This window comes from Micropterus salmoides, unplaced genomic scaffold (genome assembly GCF_014851395.1).
Source record: "Micropterus salmoides isolate LMB-PRFRI ecotype aquatic unplaced genomic scaffold, ASM1485139v1 Ms_hic_scaffold_11, whole genome shotgun sequence".
Classification (NCBI taxonomy): domain Eukaryota; kingdom Metazoa; phylum Chordata; class Actinopteri; order Centrarchiformes; family Centrarchidae; genus Micropterus; species Micropterus salmoides.
The window spans coordinates 15,886,243-15,901,776 of NW_024040152.1; the positions used below are offsets into that span (position 1 = coordinate 15,886,243).

The 15,534-nt window shown below is 43.5% G+C and overlaps 1 protein-coding gene across 1 annotated transcript; it reads right to left on the reverse strand.

The window, feature by feature from the left end:
* Positions 1-119: 119 nt before the first annotated feature.
* LOC119897541 (meiotic recombination protein REC8 homolog) lies at positions 120-15,219 on the reverse strand. Its single transcript, XM_038711315.1, has 17 exons — positions 15,012-15,219; positions 13,449-13,517; positions 13,228-13,370; positions 13,076-13,151; positions 12,859-12,979; positions 12,648-12,726; positions 11,605-11,672; positions 11,419-11,497; positions 11,215-11,296; positions 10,957-11,134; positions 10,156-10,357; positions 4,696-4,877; positions 4,539-4,581; positions 4,250-4,334; positions 4,103-4,177; positions 3,848-3,957; positions 120-701 (listed from the first exon to the last, which is right to left on the reverse strand). The coding sequence occupies exons 1-17, from the start codon at positions 15,065-15,067 to the stop codon at positions 598-600; spliced, it is 1,752 nt and encodes a 583-aa protein (XP_038567243.1). The 5' UTR covers positions 15,068-15,219; the 3' UTR covers positions 120-597.
* Between the last annotated feature and the right edge of the window lie 315 nt (positions 15,220-15,534).

A 15,534-nucleotide genomic window follows, 5' to 3' on the forward strand; every position in this document is an offset into this window, starting at 1 on the left:
TTGTACCTCTTTAACCCCTGCAATATGTTTTGCCACACCTGTCCTGCTCTGCATGCTACAGATACCTTTCAATATCCTGTGTATGTTTTCTTTACAAAAATAACCAACAAAACTCTTATAAAGTTTTTATTTTGTAGTTCATGTTCAAAGGGACACATTACCTGAACAGACAGGTGGATGTTTCTTTTCAGTGCAGAATACCATGCAGGTCTTACAATATATATATATATATATAAACAGTTAAAATATTTATCTGAAATATCATGGAGTTGATTCAACTTATTGGCCACCGTAGCAAAAGGGACCAATACTTTAAAACTTGCTTTCTGATACTTTTGGAATTCTATAAAAACAGCAGGTAACAACTTCAATAATTTCAAACATGTCAACAAGCCACACCAATAACAAATCTCATGAAGTGATCGCTAACAAAACATCATACTTTTATGACTTTTATACTGCTTAAATCCAGATCTTCTTCTTCCTGAGAGAGTGAACACAGGAAATGTAAGAAACAGACAAATAATCTTCTATCAGACTGAACAACGTTTGTTTTGGAGGCTCAGGGGGGACTTGTCATGTGTGATCGTGTACGCGTCACAAAGACAGATGCTCCTCTTCATACTCGGGTACAGGTAATATCAATATGTCACCAAAAGGCTCGGCCTGCTCCGCATGCACCTTCCTGGCCGATAAAGTTTCTACAGACAAGAAGCACACACAACCACTTAAAAACATCCAATTAGTGCGGAAAATAATTAAGCACACATTATTAAAGCTTCCACTCTGACTGAGACTGAAAGTCAGATATTATAACTCAATGACCACATATTGATATAAGAGCTTCCTCCGGTGTTAATGCTGTAACATTAATACGATTTCAACATGGGCTGATTCAAAAATTCTGGCAGAAGATTTGTGAAGACCTATCGATATGGCTAAGTTACCCCGTCCCAGTTTCCCCATCACTCTGTGTGCTGGGGGACTTAAGTGACATTAGTATAGAGGTTGACACATCATACATGCTTCTCACTGCCTTATGCAACGCCAAGAAAACTATCCTCATGAACTGGAAGGCCAAAAAGAATCTAAGTATCGCCCAATATATGAATCTCCTTATAGATCACATTAGCATGGAGAAAATGTCTGCTATAAAAAAAAAACAAATTGACACAATTCCAGTCTCTCTGGTCCCCCTTGATCAACTTTATCACTTAATGGGGGTGGGTATGTACTGCCTTGCTGCTCAGGGTCCCGTGAGGCCGGTAGGTGTGTCTGGGGGTGGGTTGATTGTTGGATGCATTGCGGTGTGGGGGAGCGTGGGGGATTCTGACTTAACTGACAGGTGTCAGTGGATCGTATTTGTTTGTTTTTTGTTTTTGTTGTTTAGAATTTTGATAGACTGTTTGGCCTGTATTCGGTGCGCCACCGCTGTAGGGTGGGTGGTGATTTTGACCCACGCGCTGTTCGGATGTGGTGGCGCTCGGCTGCCTCCCTGTGGGTCCTGTGTGTGTGGATCCTGTGTGTGGGTTCTGTGTGTGGGTTCTGTGTGTGTGGATCCTGTGTGTGGGTCCTGTGTGTGGGTCCTGTGTGTGGGTCCTGTGTGTGGGTCCTGTGTGTGGGTTCTGTGTGTGTGGATCCTGTGTGTGGGTCCTGTGTGTGGGTTCTGTGTGTGGGTCCTGTGTGTGGGTCCTGTGTGTGTGGATCCTGTGTGTGGGTCCTGTGTATCGGTCCTGTGTGTGTGGGTCCTGTGTGTGGGTCCTGGCAGTGGGGTTGGTGTCCGTCTTGCCTGACATGGGGTGGGTCGGGTGGCTGTAGGCCTGGTTGTCCCGCGTTATCGCTCCCTGGCGGCAGGGAACTTCCCGGCACGGCTTTCTGCTGTTCTTCCTTGGGGCGGGGCGCAGTTTCCCCGGGGCCATGTGGTCTGGGGTCCTTTGGGGGGTCGCGGGGTGCCCTGGCTACCAGGGATGGGGGTCTCTGGGCGGTGCGCGGGTTGATCCGGTTGCGGTTTGGAGGACTGTGGTGGGATTGTAGGGCGATTGTAGATGCATGTTGATGCATTGTGTTTTTGTTATTTTGTCCTTTCCTGGGCAGGGTCTCTGGATGGCTGCTGGGCGTTTAGTTTGTGCATTGGAGTCCGGGGGGGGAATTTCCTCGTTTGCATGGAGGCACAAGTTTGCATCCTTGGTTTGCTTCGTTGGCATCAGATCCATGCTTCCCCATTTCTCTGTCGGCCAGTTGTTGGACCCCTCTGGATACTGAGGTATAAAGTTAGTTTTCGGGATGTGCAGTGTGGGTGCGGGACAGGGCTGTGCTCCTGTTTATTCTGGGTTTGTGCCTGGAGTTCTCAGCCCTGGACCGGTGGGTGGGTTGGCGGCGGCATGCAGCTGAGCTAGTTGATTTTGCCTCGTTGCTGGTTTGGCATTGCAGGGCGGCCTGGGGGCGTGCTGTGCATGGGGGATGTCGGCTGGCGCGGCGGCCTTAGTTTTTCCGGCATTTGGGGGCATGGCGGACTTTTATTGGCTATTGGCGGGTGCACGGTAGCCTGTGCGGCGCGTTTGCTGCCGGGCTGGGACTTGCTGCTGGTGTTTCTCTCCGCTGGCTTTCGCTGTCGTGTTCTGCCGCTCGCTCTCTCTCGTTTGCCCGACCTCGCACGCAGGATTCGCGGGGGGCTGCCGGGCATTGGGTGTCGCCGTGCTCGCGCAGAGCGTGCGTTGGGCTCATCACTTGTGCATTGATAAAGATGATTGCGTAGCATTTACACGTTTTGGTTGTTCGCTGCGCGGCGGTGGGTTGCTGGGTGGGTGGGGGGGCACTGGTCTATGTTGTGTGCGCGCCGCGGTCGGTCCGGGCGCTGCTCTTCCGCAGGTTACGCCTCTTGCGTTCCGTCAGCATTGCATTGTCAATTGACATTTGGATGGTCGTTTTTATTTATTTATTTATTTTCTGGCCGTCTGTTGGTTAGGTCGGGGTCTTTTAGGTCGTTTGCATCGCGGTGCATCTGGGAGTCATATTTTTATTTTATTTTATTTTTCTCCCACCCTTATTGGCTACTGGGGTTCTTGCCTGCCTGTTGCTGGGGTCGGTGTGGCACAGTCGTGGCGTCCCAATATCACTAACAACTACATTCTTTAACAGGCTTATGCGCACACATGTACACGCACACACACACACACACACACACACACATTCACCCACACGCACACAGACACACACAGTCTCACACATAGACACAAACAAATCTAGGTTGTCCCTGGTAGAATTATTCCTGATGCTTTTCTTTCAGTTACTTATTTAAATTAATTGTTATTATTCCAGCTCTTATGGCTGTGCTGTGTTGCTTATTTATTGTGCTTGACGGTTTCTTGTTTTCATTTTTCTCTCTGTTTATTGATGCTGTTCGGCTGGTTGTCTTTTATTATTATTATTATTTTTTTATTGTTTGTTTGTTTGTTGTTGTTTTTCTCCTCCCCAAGCCCCCCTCCCCATTCTATTGCAGGTTTCGTTGCTTTCTGCAATTGGTGTTTCCCACTGATTTTCCCTGTTGTCCCCACCTTCCATCCCCCTTCTCTTACATGTCTTGTCCTTTCTCTGTGCTGCCTGTTTGTGCTCCCCCATCCCCATATTTACATATATACATACACATAATTAAATAAATAATAAAACAGACAAAGGACTATATTAATTCTCTCTTGTTAAAGTAAAATCTGTCTGGCGCAACATGGTATCCAGCTCATCATACTCTATACCAGGCTGCTAGGCAGGACAGGTGGAAAAAAAAAACCCAACAAAAAATAAACCTTGGGCTGATGGGATGATATGCTGATAACTGAAACTGATGCCTCACCCAGGAGCCTCTGAAAAGTGTTGCTGACAGTTCTGCGGTCGACCTCGGGCGGTAGGAGAGAATGAAAAAGCACAGGTGCCGCTTCATGTCTGGGCAACTCCGGCAGCAGCCTACACACACATACACACACGCCACATAAGCATGTAATCGTATTACTATCTCCAAACCTAATCAAATGCAAAGACTGTTTAAGACAAAATTCTGAGCTCTGAGTTTCTACTGGTTAGTAAAGGTGTGTGCGTTCACTGTCATTACCCAAGAGACTCCAGAAACTCGTCAACCACCTCTGGGATGTCCTGCAGCACAGAAACAGACCTGGAGACAGTGGACCTGCCAACACACACGTTTGCATATAAGGATGACTGGGCTCACACACTTCGCATATGTTCTTTTGACACCTACCCTTCTCTCTCAGGGGTGTACATGGGGGAGATCTCTCGAGGCACCTCTTTCGGATAGGAGCCCTCCAGTGGCAGTGATCCTTGGCCTGCACAAAAACACAGATTTGAGGACATTGCACTGCTTATATTCATTCCCTGGAGGCTTGCCCCTTAACCATAAGTGATACATGCCTAACCCTGACCTCTGACCTCAGCCTCACCTCAGGGAAGACACAAACCACTTAAGCTCATGCTAAATTTTACTGCAGTGGTTACACAGTCTTCACAGTACAGTTTACAGTAAGGTTTACCTGAAATATCAAACGCCTCTGATTCTGCCAAATCTCTGGGGACCTGTACTCACACACAGACGCACAATCAGCTTTTCATCTTCTGAAATTTCTCCCTGCACAAAAAGGCTGCACAGATGTCCATATCAGAGTCACACAAATAAACATCTTTCCACACCTCCTTGGGGCTGAGCTCACGTCTCGCCTCCTCTCTTTCAGCCGCCTCAATCATCTCGCGCTGTCTTTCCTTTTCAGAGTCGGAAGACTCGGTCCCTCTTTGCCCGAACTGCAGGTCCGGGCCTGAGATAGCTGTGATGGTCGCAGCCCGTCTCCATAGAAACTGCACATCTTTGGGCAAGACTGTGGGGGAGGAAATTGCTTTGTGGTTTATTTTTGAAGTTATTTGAGTCGAGTCCTTTAAAATAACTGTAAGTGCAGAAAAATGTATTATGAAAGGTGACATTTGTTACGCTTAATCAATAAATCATTATAACACTTTAGAGAAGATTAACAGCCTATAGGCATATTTACTGACATTTTACAGTTGGTGCCACTGGGCTGTATTTCACAGAAACTCTGGATTGTTTTATGGTAGGGTGACCGATTTCCAGGGACAGTCCCCGGTTTTGGTCAGCTTTTACTGCCAGGTATGTGTACACATACAAGGAATTTGACTCTGGATTGGATACACTGCTCACGATGTGCTTACTCATACAAAAATACAAAATCACAATAATAAAAATAAAATCAGACACAGACTTCAGTGTAGACAACACAAATATACACACTATGAACAAAAACAATATAGACATATGGACAAATAGTGCAGTGAGCAGAGTGCACAGGATGCAGAAGAATGTACATGTCGGAGGTGGATGTGATATACAGGTACATATACATGCATATATGTACACATGTACATAGTGCAATGAAGCATAGTGCAAAGGATGCTGGAATAAATAAGTATTTTGTGCAAGAGTTATGACTTGAGGTAGGTGGATATGGTATACAGTATCTACAATATGACAATATAACAGTATGAACAGCACTGAAATAGAGAATGGTGAATAAATAATAAGTGTTAGCCAGTAAACAGGTGGCTGATTAGAGGCAGAGTTACTGGGTTATTGCACAAGAATTGTTCCTGACACCGTGAGTCAGAAATCAGCTGTTCATCAGAGTGATGGCTTGTGGGAAGAAATTGTTCCTGAGTCTGTTGGTTTTGGCGTACAGTGCTCTGTAGTGTCTACCAGAGGGGAGAAGCTGGAACAGATTGTGTCCGGGGTGAGATGGAGCTGCAGTGATGTTTCCTGCCCGTTTCCTGACTCTGGAAATGTATAAGTCCTGAATGGAGGGCAGGTTGGCACCGATGATCTTTTCTACAGTCCTGACTGTCCGTTGTAGTCTGTCCTTGTCCTTTTTGGTGGCAGATCCAAACCAGACAGTGATGGACGTGCAGAGGACAGACTGGATGATAGCTGTATAAAAGTGGATCAGCAGCTCCTTAGGCAGGTTGAGCTTCCTGAGCTCGAAGTACATCCTCTGCTGGGCCTTCTTGATAATGGTGTCCATGTTGGGCTCCCAATTCAGGTCCTGGGATATAGTGGATCCCAGAAACCTCAAGGATTCCACAGCAGACACAGGGCTGTTGAGTATGGTGATGGGGGGCAGAGTGGGGGGGCTCCTCCTGAAGTCCATAATTAATCTCCACAGTTTTGAGCATGTTAAGCTCTAGGTTGTTCTGGCTGCACCAGAGAGCCAGCTGATCAACCTCCCGTCTGTAGACCGACTCATCACCGTCCCGGCTTAGGCCGATGACCGTTGTGTCGTCAGCAAACTTCAGGAGTTTGACAGATGGGTCTCTTGAGGTGCAGTCGTTGGTGTAGAGGGAGAAGAGCAGGGGGGAAAGCACACACCCCTGGGTGGCGCCAGTGCTAATAGTCTGAGTGCTGGATGTGATGTTCCCCAGTCTCACCTGCTGATTCCTGTCAGTCAGGAAGTTTGTGATCCACTGACAGAGAGCTGGGTGAGTTTGGTGCTGAGGATGTCCGGGATGATGGTGTTGAACGTCGAGCTGAAGTCCACGAACAGGATCCTTGCATATGTCCCTGAAGAGTCGAGGTGTTGCAGGATGTAATGCAGTCCCAAGTTGACAGCATCATCCACTGACCTGTTAGCCCTGTAGGCAAAGTGCAGGGGGTCCAGCAAGGGGCCTGTAATGTCCTTCAGATGGGGCAGCACCAGTCTTTCAATGGACTTCATGAATATAGATGTCAAGGCGACAGGCCTGTAATCATTTAGTCCAGAGATGGTGGGTGTTTTGGGGACCGGGATGATTGTGGAGCGTTTGAAGCGGGAGGGAACTTCACTCACTGCAGTGATCTGTTGAAGATCTGTGTGAAGATGGGGGCCAGCTGGTCTGCACAGATTTTCAGGCAGGATGGCGACACACCATCTGGACCAGGAGCCTTCCTGATCTTCTGCCTTTGGAAGAGGTGGCTTAGGTCCTCTTCACAGATCTTGAGTGCAGATGAGGGATCAGAGAGGGGGGTGGCAGTGTGTCAGAGGGGGAAGGTGACTGTTTGACGATGGTGTTGGAGCGGGGGAGAGGTGTGACTGTGGGCTTTTCAAACCTACATTAAAAGCCTTTCAGCTCGTCTGCCAGTTGTTGAGTACCAGCAGTGTTGGGGGATGGTCTCCTGTAGTTGGTGAGTGTCTGCAGGACTCTCCACACTAACGCAGGACGTTGGCTGCAAAGCTGTTATTTAGCTTTTCAGCATAGGATCTCTTTGCTGCTTTGACATCTTTTTATTCAGTGTGTTCCTGGCCAGGTTGTACCAAAGTTTTTGGTTGTTGTATGTGCGGAAGGTTTTAGTCGGCACACTCATGTCCTCACAAAAATTGATGTAAGATGTCACAGAGTCAGTTAGTTCGTCCAGGTCAGTGGCTGCAGCCTCAAAAACACTCCAGTCAGTGCAGTCAAAGCAGGCCTGTAACTCCAGCTTTGACTCGTTGGTCCATCTTTTCACAGTCTTCACAACAGGTTTAGCAGATTTCAGTTGTTGCCTGTATGTTGGGATAAGATGAACCAGACAGTGATCAGAGAGTCCCAAGGCTGCACGGGGAACAGAGTGATAGGCGTCCTTTAATGTAGTGTAGCAGTGGTCCAGTGTGTTAGTGTCCCTGGTGGGACACTTAATATGCTGTCTGTACTTTGGTAGTTAGTGGCTGAGGTTTGCTGAGCAGGGAATCTGGATGTTTTTTCTCCACGTTAGTTATCTCGTCGGTAGTAACGCCTCACTAACACAGGCCTGAGGTGGAATGTAAACAGCGACCAGGACAAACGAGGAAAACTCCCGCGGTGAATAAAAAGGTAAATGTCATGCCTGGTTACACTATAAACTGCAAACACTTTATGTCTGTGGTAATAGCAAAGGTATGTCTTTGTGATACTTTAACATTTCTTTTAACAGAATAATCACAATTGTGGCCAAATAAGTGTTTGCGGTTTATATTGTAACCAGGCATGACATTTACATGATTATTGGCAATAATAAGTCTGTTGTTGCCGATGGATTATGTGTTTGGTAGGTCTATATTTGGAAAACGGAATGTAGCCTATTAACATGACAAACTGCTAAGTAATATATAAAATAAAGACATGATCTCTCTCAATCCTTATGACTCTACATTATTTAACTTGCTGTGTACCAACCAATCCAGTTCTTAAAATACCTTTAAATGGCCAAAACAACACATAAAATGCAATATTCTACTTGCCAGAAAGTGATTGCAGCCTCTAAAGGTTATTTCTGCCTCATAAGGACTTGATTTCATTCAGAGGAGTTATATTTGACAGATTATAAAACCGAAATTGCCCCCCTTTTTTATTACATATATAATAACATTATATTTATATAAAAATCTGGTTACTTTATTTTATGGCATAAATGAAATAATATTTCACAGTGCAACACAGCAGGAAGGCTCTGTGTTTATGGGACACATGGCTGTACGTTTGAGAAACACTAGAGTAAAATGTTTGTATCTGTTTATTTTGTGGATTAACTTCTCTTACTGATGTATATTGTAATGATATAATTGAAATAATGGTAACTATATATATTGCATAGATTAAAATAAAAGTTTTGATGGGAACACTGAGCAGATTACCTGTAGCGGCAGAACTTGTTTAGCCTGGGTTGAGTGATAAACCTTTAGAGAGAATTGCTGTACCAGTAGCTTTTGTCCGTGCTTTCACTGCGCTTTCATTTTCACCCACAGCTTGAAAGCTGTTGTAATGTACTAATTACGAAGTGGTTAATAGTATCTACAATTACACTTGTACTTGGTAGCTATACTCCTGGCAATTATGGCCAATCTTCTCAACTATGTACTCACAATACATTAGCCATCATTTTGATTTTGATTTTGAGCCATGCTAGCAGCTCTGCAGATTGCAACATCTGTCTATCTGTCTGTCCACCACTTTGCTTTATTACAAAATACCCGCAAACAAATGGTATTCCCATCAGCCTCAGCTGTGCTTTGTGTTTAGAGCTAATTAGCAAATGTTAGAAAACTAACACGCTAAACAAACATGGTAAACATTATACCTTCCTAAACAGCAAGTTAGCCTTGTGACTGTGAGCATGTTAGCATGCTGATGTTAGCATTTAGCTCAGAGCACCGCTGTCTCAGTGGCATGTGAGTCTAGTACTGCGTTCCAGACTGCTCGGAAGTCGTAAATTTCCAAGTTGAAATGTCTGACTTCCAAACTCAAAGCGTTCCAGGAGCATGATGCTGCATGCCAACATTTTTGTCATCTTTGTCAAGTGTACACACAACTGAACCCTCAGCAGTGCCCTTGGTGTTAATTAAAAGTATGGCTGTTGTAATAAAAACAGGTGACATAAACATACGTTACTCGTCAACTGTGTACTTTTCTAGTTACATCAGTAAAAAGTGGTTGCTTTTTGATGTACCCAGGGTTTTGACAGATCTGGGGAAAACTGTTTTTTCATACTATGCACCCTGGGCGTGGAATAATTTGCAAAAAGATCTCAAATTAGAAACGTGCATATCAATTTAGAAATTTAAGAGCTCATAATGAATGTGGTGAAAGAGGCATGTGGTTGTTTTTCTTAAGGGGTTATTGTGTTTGAATATATCTACTTTTTGTTAGTGTTTTTTTTTTTATTATGAATTTTGTCATGGTGTATATGTAGTTTTTTAATATGTTGTGTTTATGTATGGCTGCCTCTCTTGTAAAAGAGATTTTTGATCTCAATGGGACTTCCTTGCAAAATAAAGGTAAAATACTTTTTTTTAAATCATCAAAAGTCAGTAAATGTTGTAGGCTACATTTCCTAACTTTATTTATTTTTTGCGTTTTTAACATTTCCTTAATAACTTTTACTGTAACCAGCTACCTAACAACCATAATCCAACCACACAGATATTTTCACTTATGGTGCCTGATTAGACCTCTTCTGTGGGGGTGGGCTTAATTGACACTTTCTTCACACTCCTATTAGCTTTGCTGAACCTATAGGAAAACTTATAATGTTATCATAGGCCTTTTCCACAGCAGACACGTTGACTTGCTATTTGCCTTTTGTACATAGAGGTTACTTACGGGTGCAGGGGTTGTTGAGGAGCTCAGCAGCAGGGAGCATCCTGTGAGAAGAAGGCGTTGGGAGAAGTGGCCGTCTGGTCTCAGTCAGAGGGTTGTTGATCCACTGTTGCAGCACCTCCTGGGAGAGCTGCGTCACCGGGTCAAAGAAGATCAGCTGCCTCTTCCTCCTCTTCCTCGTCTTCACCTCTGGGGAAGGCAAATCCTGGGCATGGGAGGGGTGTGGGAAGTAAAAAAACTTTCCTCCAGCTGTCTGGGTACCTCTTTATGTTAGGGCACCTTATATTGTATTTATAAGTTGTAACTACTGAGTTTATCAACGCTTAATAAATAATTTACTGGAGCTTTATAGATCACTTATAAACCATAAGTAAGAGCTTTTGGGTTGCCAGGTTGTGAAAAAATCCTTTAGCTGGTATTTATCCTCCTTCAGCCTGACATTTGCTTTGTCTAGCGCTTTCAGGAAAACCCTTCCAACAGACCTTTCAACTACCGAACCTCAATCCATTTAACAACAGTGTGTTAACAATTACAAATTCAGGCTTGATGGAGTTTTTTAAATAACCTAAAAACATTCAACACAAGAAAATTGCAAGTGTCATTTTGGAAGAGCATTAACAACAGCAAAGGGGATTTATCACAACCTGGAAACCCATGAATTGTTGTTGTTATTGGCATATAACAGATACAATAAAGTATTCATAGTGTTTTATTAACCAGTAATACACCTTTATGAAGTCCGCCTCATTAGCTCAAAGCGGTACCGTATTTTGTCTCTTGAACAAACGCCACACAGGCTTGCACCTCTAACTCCAGCGTTGGTCTTTCACGTTCCTTTGCTGCAGGCGGTGGGTAGGGGATAGCGGGCACAGAGACGGGGGTGAGCTGGTCTGTGGGGGGTCCAGGCTCCTCCACGGACAGGCCCGGCTCTTCCTGAGGCAACAACATTGCGTCTTCACTGGAGAGAGTGGTGGGCTGTAATCTGACACAGGTACAGAGGTCAGTGTGTGTTTGTGCGGATCTGTTTGCACCAGTGTTTCCACATGCATCTGGATCATTTACTCAATAGTGGATCCTGTAAGCTCTTTTGTTCTCTCTTTCTCCAGGTCACCCTCTCCTCCTTCTCTCAGTATCTCCAAATCTCCTGTAAGAAAAAGTTAAAGAAAGAAAAATGATGACAATCCCCCTCCTTTCTTTCCACCTCAAAACTTTCTTTTTATCACCCTCGTTTCACAAGAGAAAGGAGCTCCTAGTTTTGCCACACACCTTCTGGAAAGTGATCGGTTTGGTCCAAGAGGAAGTCAATAGTATCTGGATGCTCATCGGCAAGCTCCTCGCCCTCAAACTACCAGTGATAAGAAGAAAGAGAAAGATGGATGCGAGTGACGACCAGTAGGAAATTTGTGACAAAAATGTATATGTGTTTGCATGAGCTTCTTTTGACAGCTGTACCTCTGCAACGGGGATAGCGACAGGCTCCGTGTCTCTCAGAGTGATGGTGTCTGGAGATGCCGTTATGCCTGGGGGGGGATAATATGACGTTAGTAAAAAGCCACTCTTTCACCTACAGTGAAACCAGCGGGAGGGAACACTACTAATCAAGCTGCAATTAACGTGCTCTCTTCTGCTGAGTGAGATCCGGCTACACAACACTTCCTGACACCGCAGCATCAGCCTCAGCCAATTAGGAGGATGTTGTTGAAGACAGTGTGCCCTGACCTGACCCACCGTATCTTTCTACCCTGCGCTGTTCTCGTGTATTTCTGCCTGGATCTGCACAATCTGATCTCGGCCTGTTCCTGGGACCTGTTGGCATTTCTGTGCATATCGCTATACTGCATATTCCTGGACACCTACAGGCAGTACTTATACTCCCTGCAGCACTTTTCTTCATTTTATACTTCAGGTTATAAAATCACTTTGTGTCAGCATCATGAATGAGACATTGCAACAGGCTTTAAAGGTGTGTTCCTGTGATTTAGTATTATACTTATAAAGTATAAAGTTAGGGGGACTTAAAAAGACAGATTGAAAACAAGAGTAAAAGTCTAGCCCTCGATATCCTGACTTTGAGTCTCTGGTATGGGTCAATTTTCAAAAATGCTGGATCCCACATCACATAAAACTCTTCTTGTACCTAGTTTGTAACACCAAATTCATCATCGCCCAAGACAAGATCATTTTTTATTATTAATACATTTATTTTCATTGTGGGGGGCATTTCTGCTTTATTAGATAGTCTCAGTGGAGTGGGACAGGAAAGGAGGGTGACAGAGAGAGATGACATACACTGCGGTAAGGATGAGATGGTACATGCTCTACTGGGGCGGTTCAGGGTTGGGGGTTATTTTTCAGGTCACATGAGACATTACATTTTAAGAATAAATTTGATATTTTTGCTTCTACACTATATTCTATTTTCTGCTGCTGCAATGACCCAATGCCCTGAAAAGATCATTATTTTTATGTCATTACAGCATATCAAGTCATCCTACCAATTTCTAGTGCAGCTGCAGCTGGACTGGCCAGTCCAGGATGCTCAGGAGAGGTTTCTCTCAGGTAATCCTGACCCATCTAAGAGACACAGAACAGGCAGAGGACGCTTATTTTTATGAGTACAGATATTTAGATGATTTTCAGCTTTACCTTCACTTACAAATGTCTGCTAAGTGTTAAATTTCTTTCCTTACATGGTTATTTGGGTACCTTTATCAGTGTATTGGGACTGGATGTGGCATCTGGCATGAACATCACTCCAAATAAGGGGTCTGGGGCTCCTTCTGTCTCCTCCAAGAGAGACAGGGCATCAGGGAAGTCCAGAGGTTGTCTGAGAGAAAACAGGAGGCAAAGCAGCAAGGGCCTGAGTTATCTTTGTGTTTGTGCATGCAGGCGAATGTGTGGCATGTTGAGCACCTGTTCTCACCTGCTGGAGTCATCCATATCAATTTTCTGGGACGTCTTCTGTTTCACCAGCCGGCCCACGATGGACTGAAGTTCCTCTGGAAGGACACAAGTTCAGGAACCATTGCGTTTGTCTCAGCATCTCTTTCCTCCACCCTGTTAATCATGTCTTACCCAGGAGAATGGCACACTGCCGGTGGTAGACGACGATGACGCCATACTGGAGCTGGGAGGAGAGGTAGAGGGAGAAGCGAGGTCGCGGCAGACCAGGCCGAGGTGGCGGGACCCGCTCCAGGACGTAGTTCATGATGTCATCGCTGTACAGGCATTAGCTTTATTGTAACTGGACAGATTACAGCTCAGCAGATTATAAATATGTGACAATGACATCTTACCAGGTGCTTGTGACGTTGACTTTTAGGAAATCCCGGCGAGGGATTCTGATGCCTTTTGTAGCAACTAGCCTGAAATGGGCATTGGTATAATGTTGTTTCATATTTTACTCATTGGGCAACAAAAAAAAAAAAGGGCTTTAAGTAATCTGCAACCTCTGAAAGCATCTGGGGCAACTAAACTCCTCAACCGCAGTGACCATTTGTGCATTGTTATTGTCTTTTATATGCACTACATCGGGAGCTGATGACAAGCACTTTTCATTTCTTCTGCGTATGCAAATGCCCAGGGAAATAACAATAAAGTTTATTTATTATCTATGTATCTATCTTTCTATCTAACATATCTTACAGTGCGGATCATAATAATTATGCATTGTTACTCAGAAATAAAAAAAAATAGTCTTACCTGACAATACTGTACTTTATTACAGTCATGTCAACCGAGCAAATTAAAGATGAATTAAGCCTAAACCTAACACATCAAATAATGTAGTCATACTTGCACCTACAATAAGGTGACCAGATTTCTGAAATGAAAACCTGGGACATTTTTGGTTTGGTGGTCAGTATGTCATCCTACATGCATTTTTTGTGTGACCTTTGATCTGACCTTCAAAGCTGCTGTCTTGTGAAAAGGGGACTTCAAAGACTCAGACTTTGCTGTTTTGTCTACAGTGTATATGATGCTAGATATTTGTTTTCTTTGCCACTGGTGCACCTGCACTCCTGTTTTAAAAAAAAAAATACCTGTCCAATTGTGTATGTGCTCCAACTGTGTGTGTAGCTTATATGGTGGAGAATCTGCAATGTAGCTTTTTAAATGTACACCCGAACAAACAATATCTCTACAATAACGTCTCTACTACATGTCTGATGACAGTCAGTCTTTGCATTAATTATTAAGGTCTTTAATTTTCAGTTAACAAACCAGCAGTCTCTAAACGGAGGTTTAAAAAAACAACCACAAACATAATCCAGCTTCATAGATTTCCCATGGGTTAATAATGTAGTTAACATCCCAGTGGTTGAAAGGAAGTACATTTACTCAAGCAACGTTACTGTACTGAGATACTGTTAAGAAACTGTATAGCCTACTTTGACTTACACTGCATAAATATTGTACTTTTACTACACGACTTGTATCTGAAAGCTTTAGATACTTCTTACTTTGCAGGTGGAGAATTTAAAAGCCTGTAATAAACATCAAAAATACAAGGTATTGTTAACCAGTAAATTAATAAACCACCCACCAGTGTATAAAATGAGTAATATTAGCTAACGTTACCGCAGTTGGCTACAATATTAAAATGCTAGTGAGGAGTTTTACTGCAACACATTTTCCAGATGAAACGACTTCTACTTTAGGAAAATGTGTGCATGGATGCAGGAGTTTTACTTGTAGTTGTAACAGAGTATTTTTAAGTTTTGGTTTAACTACGACTAAAATGTCTGAATACTCCTTCCACTGTCGCAGTGACAAATAATGTTACACACCAATACAAAGTCACATCACTGAGGCAAAGCTATGGATCGATTTAAAATATTCAGAACATTTTTACTCACCAGATTGTAGAGAAACATCCTGAGTGACGCTTTAAAACTGTCGGGTAGTAAAACATTTTAGCAAATCTTTTAGAAAATCAATAAATTCATAGGTAATGAGAGAAGAGCGCGTCCACTGTGTGAGATAAATGTGTCGGGTTAATTTCTTTTAGTTTGAGAGAAGCAGATTGGTCAATCCCGCTGAGAGCAACTGAAAATAGTGGTATTTGTCCCGTTAGTTACGCTCAGACATGTAATGTACCGGTGGTAGCCTACATTTTATTTGAGAAAATAGAATTTCTTTAAATAAAATTAGTTCTCTATAAAAAAAAGTTAAACCACCTCTGCAATTAAAATCACAGCTCTGACAATTTGTTCAGATAGTTTTCTTATATAAAACATTTAAGAAATTTAAATATAAACGTTTGTCTCGTGCAATGTAAACAAATTAATTCATGTTTTAATTACATAAATCATCTGGATTAAGATGCTTGAGCAGCATTACATATTTTATTAAGTGGTGAAAATTGTTTGATTCAATTAT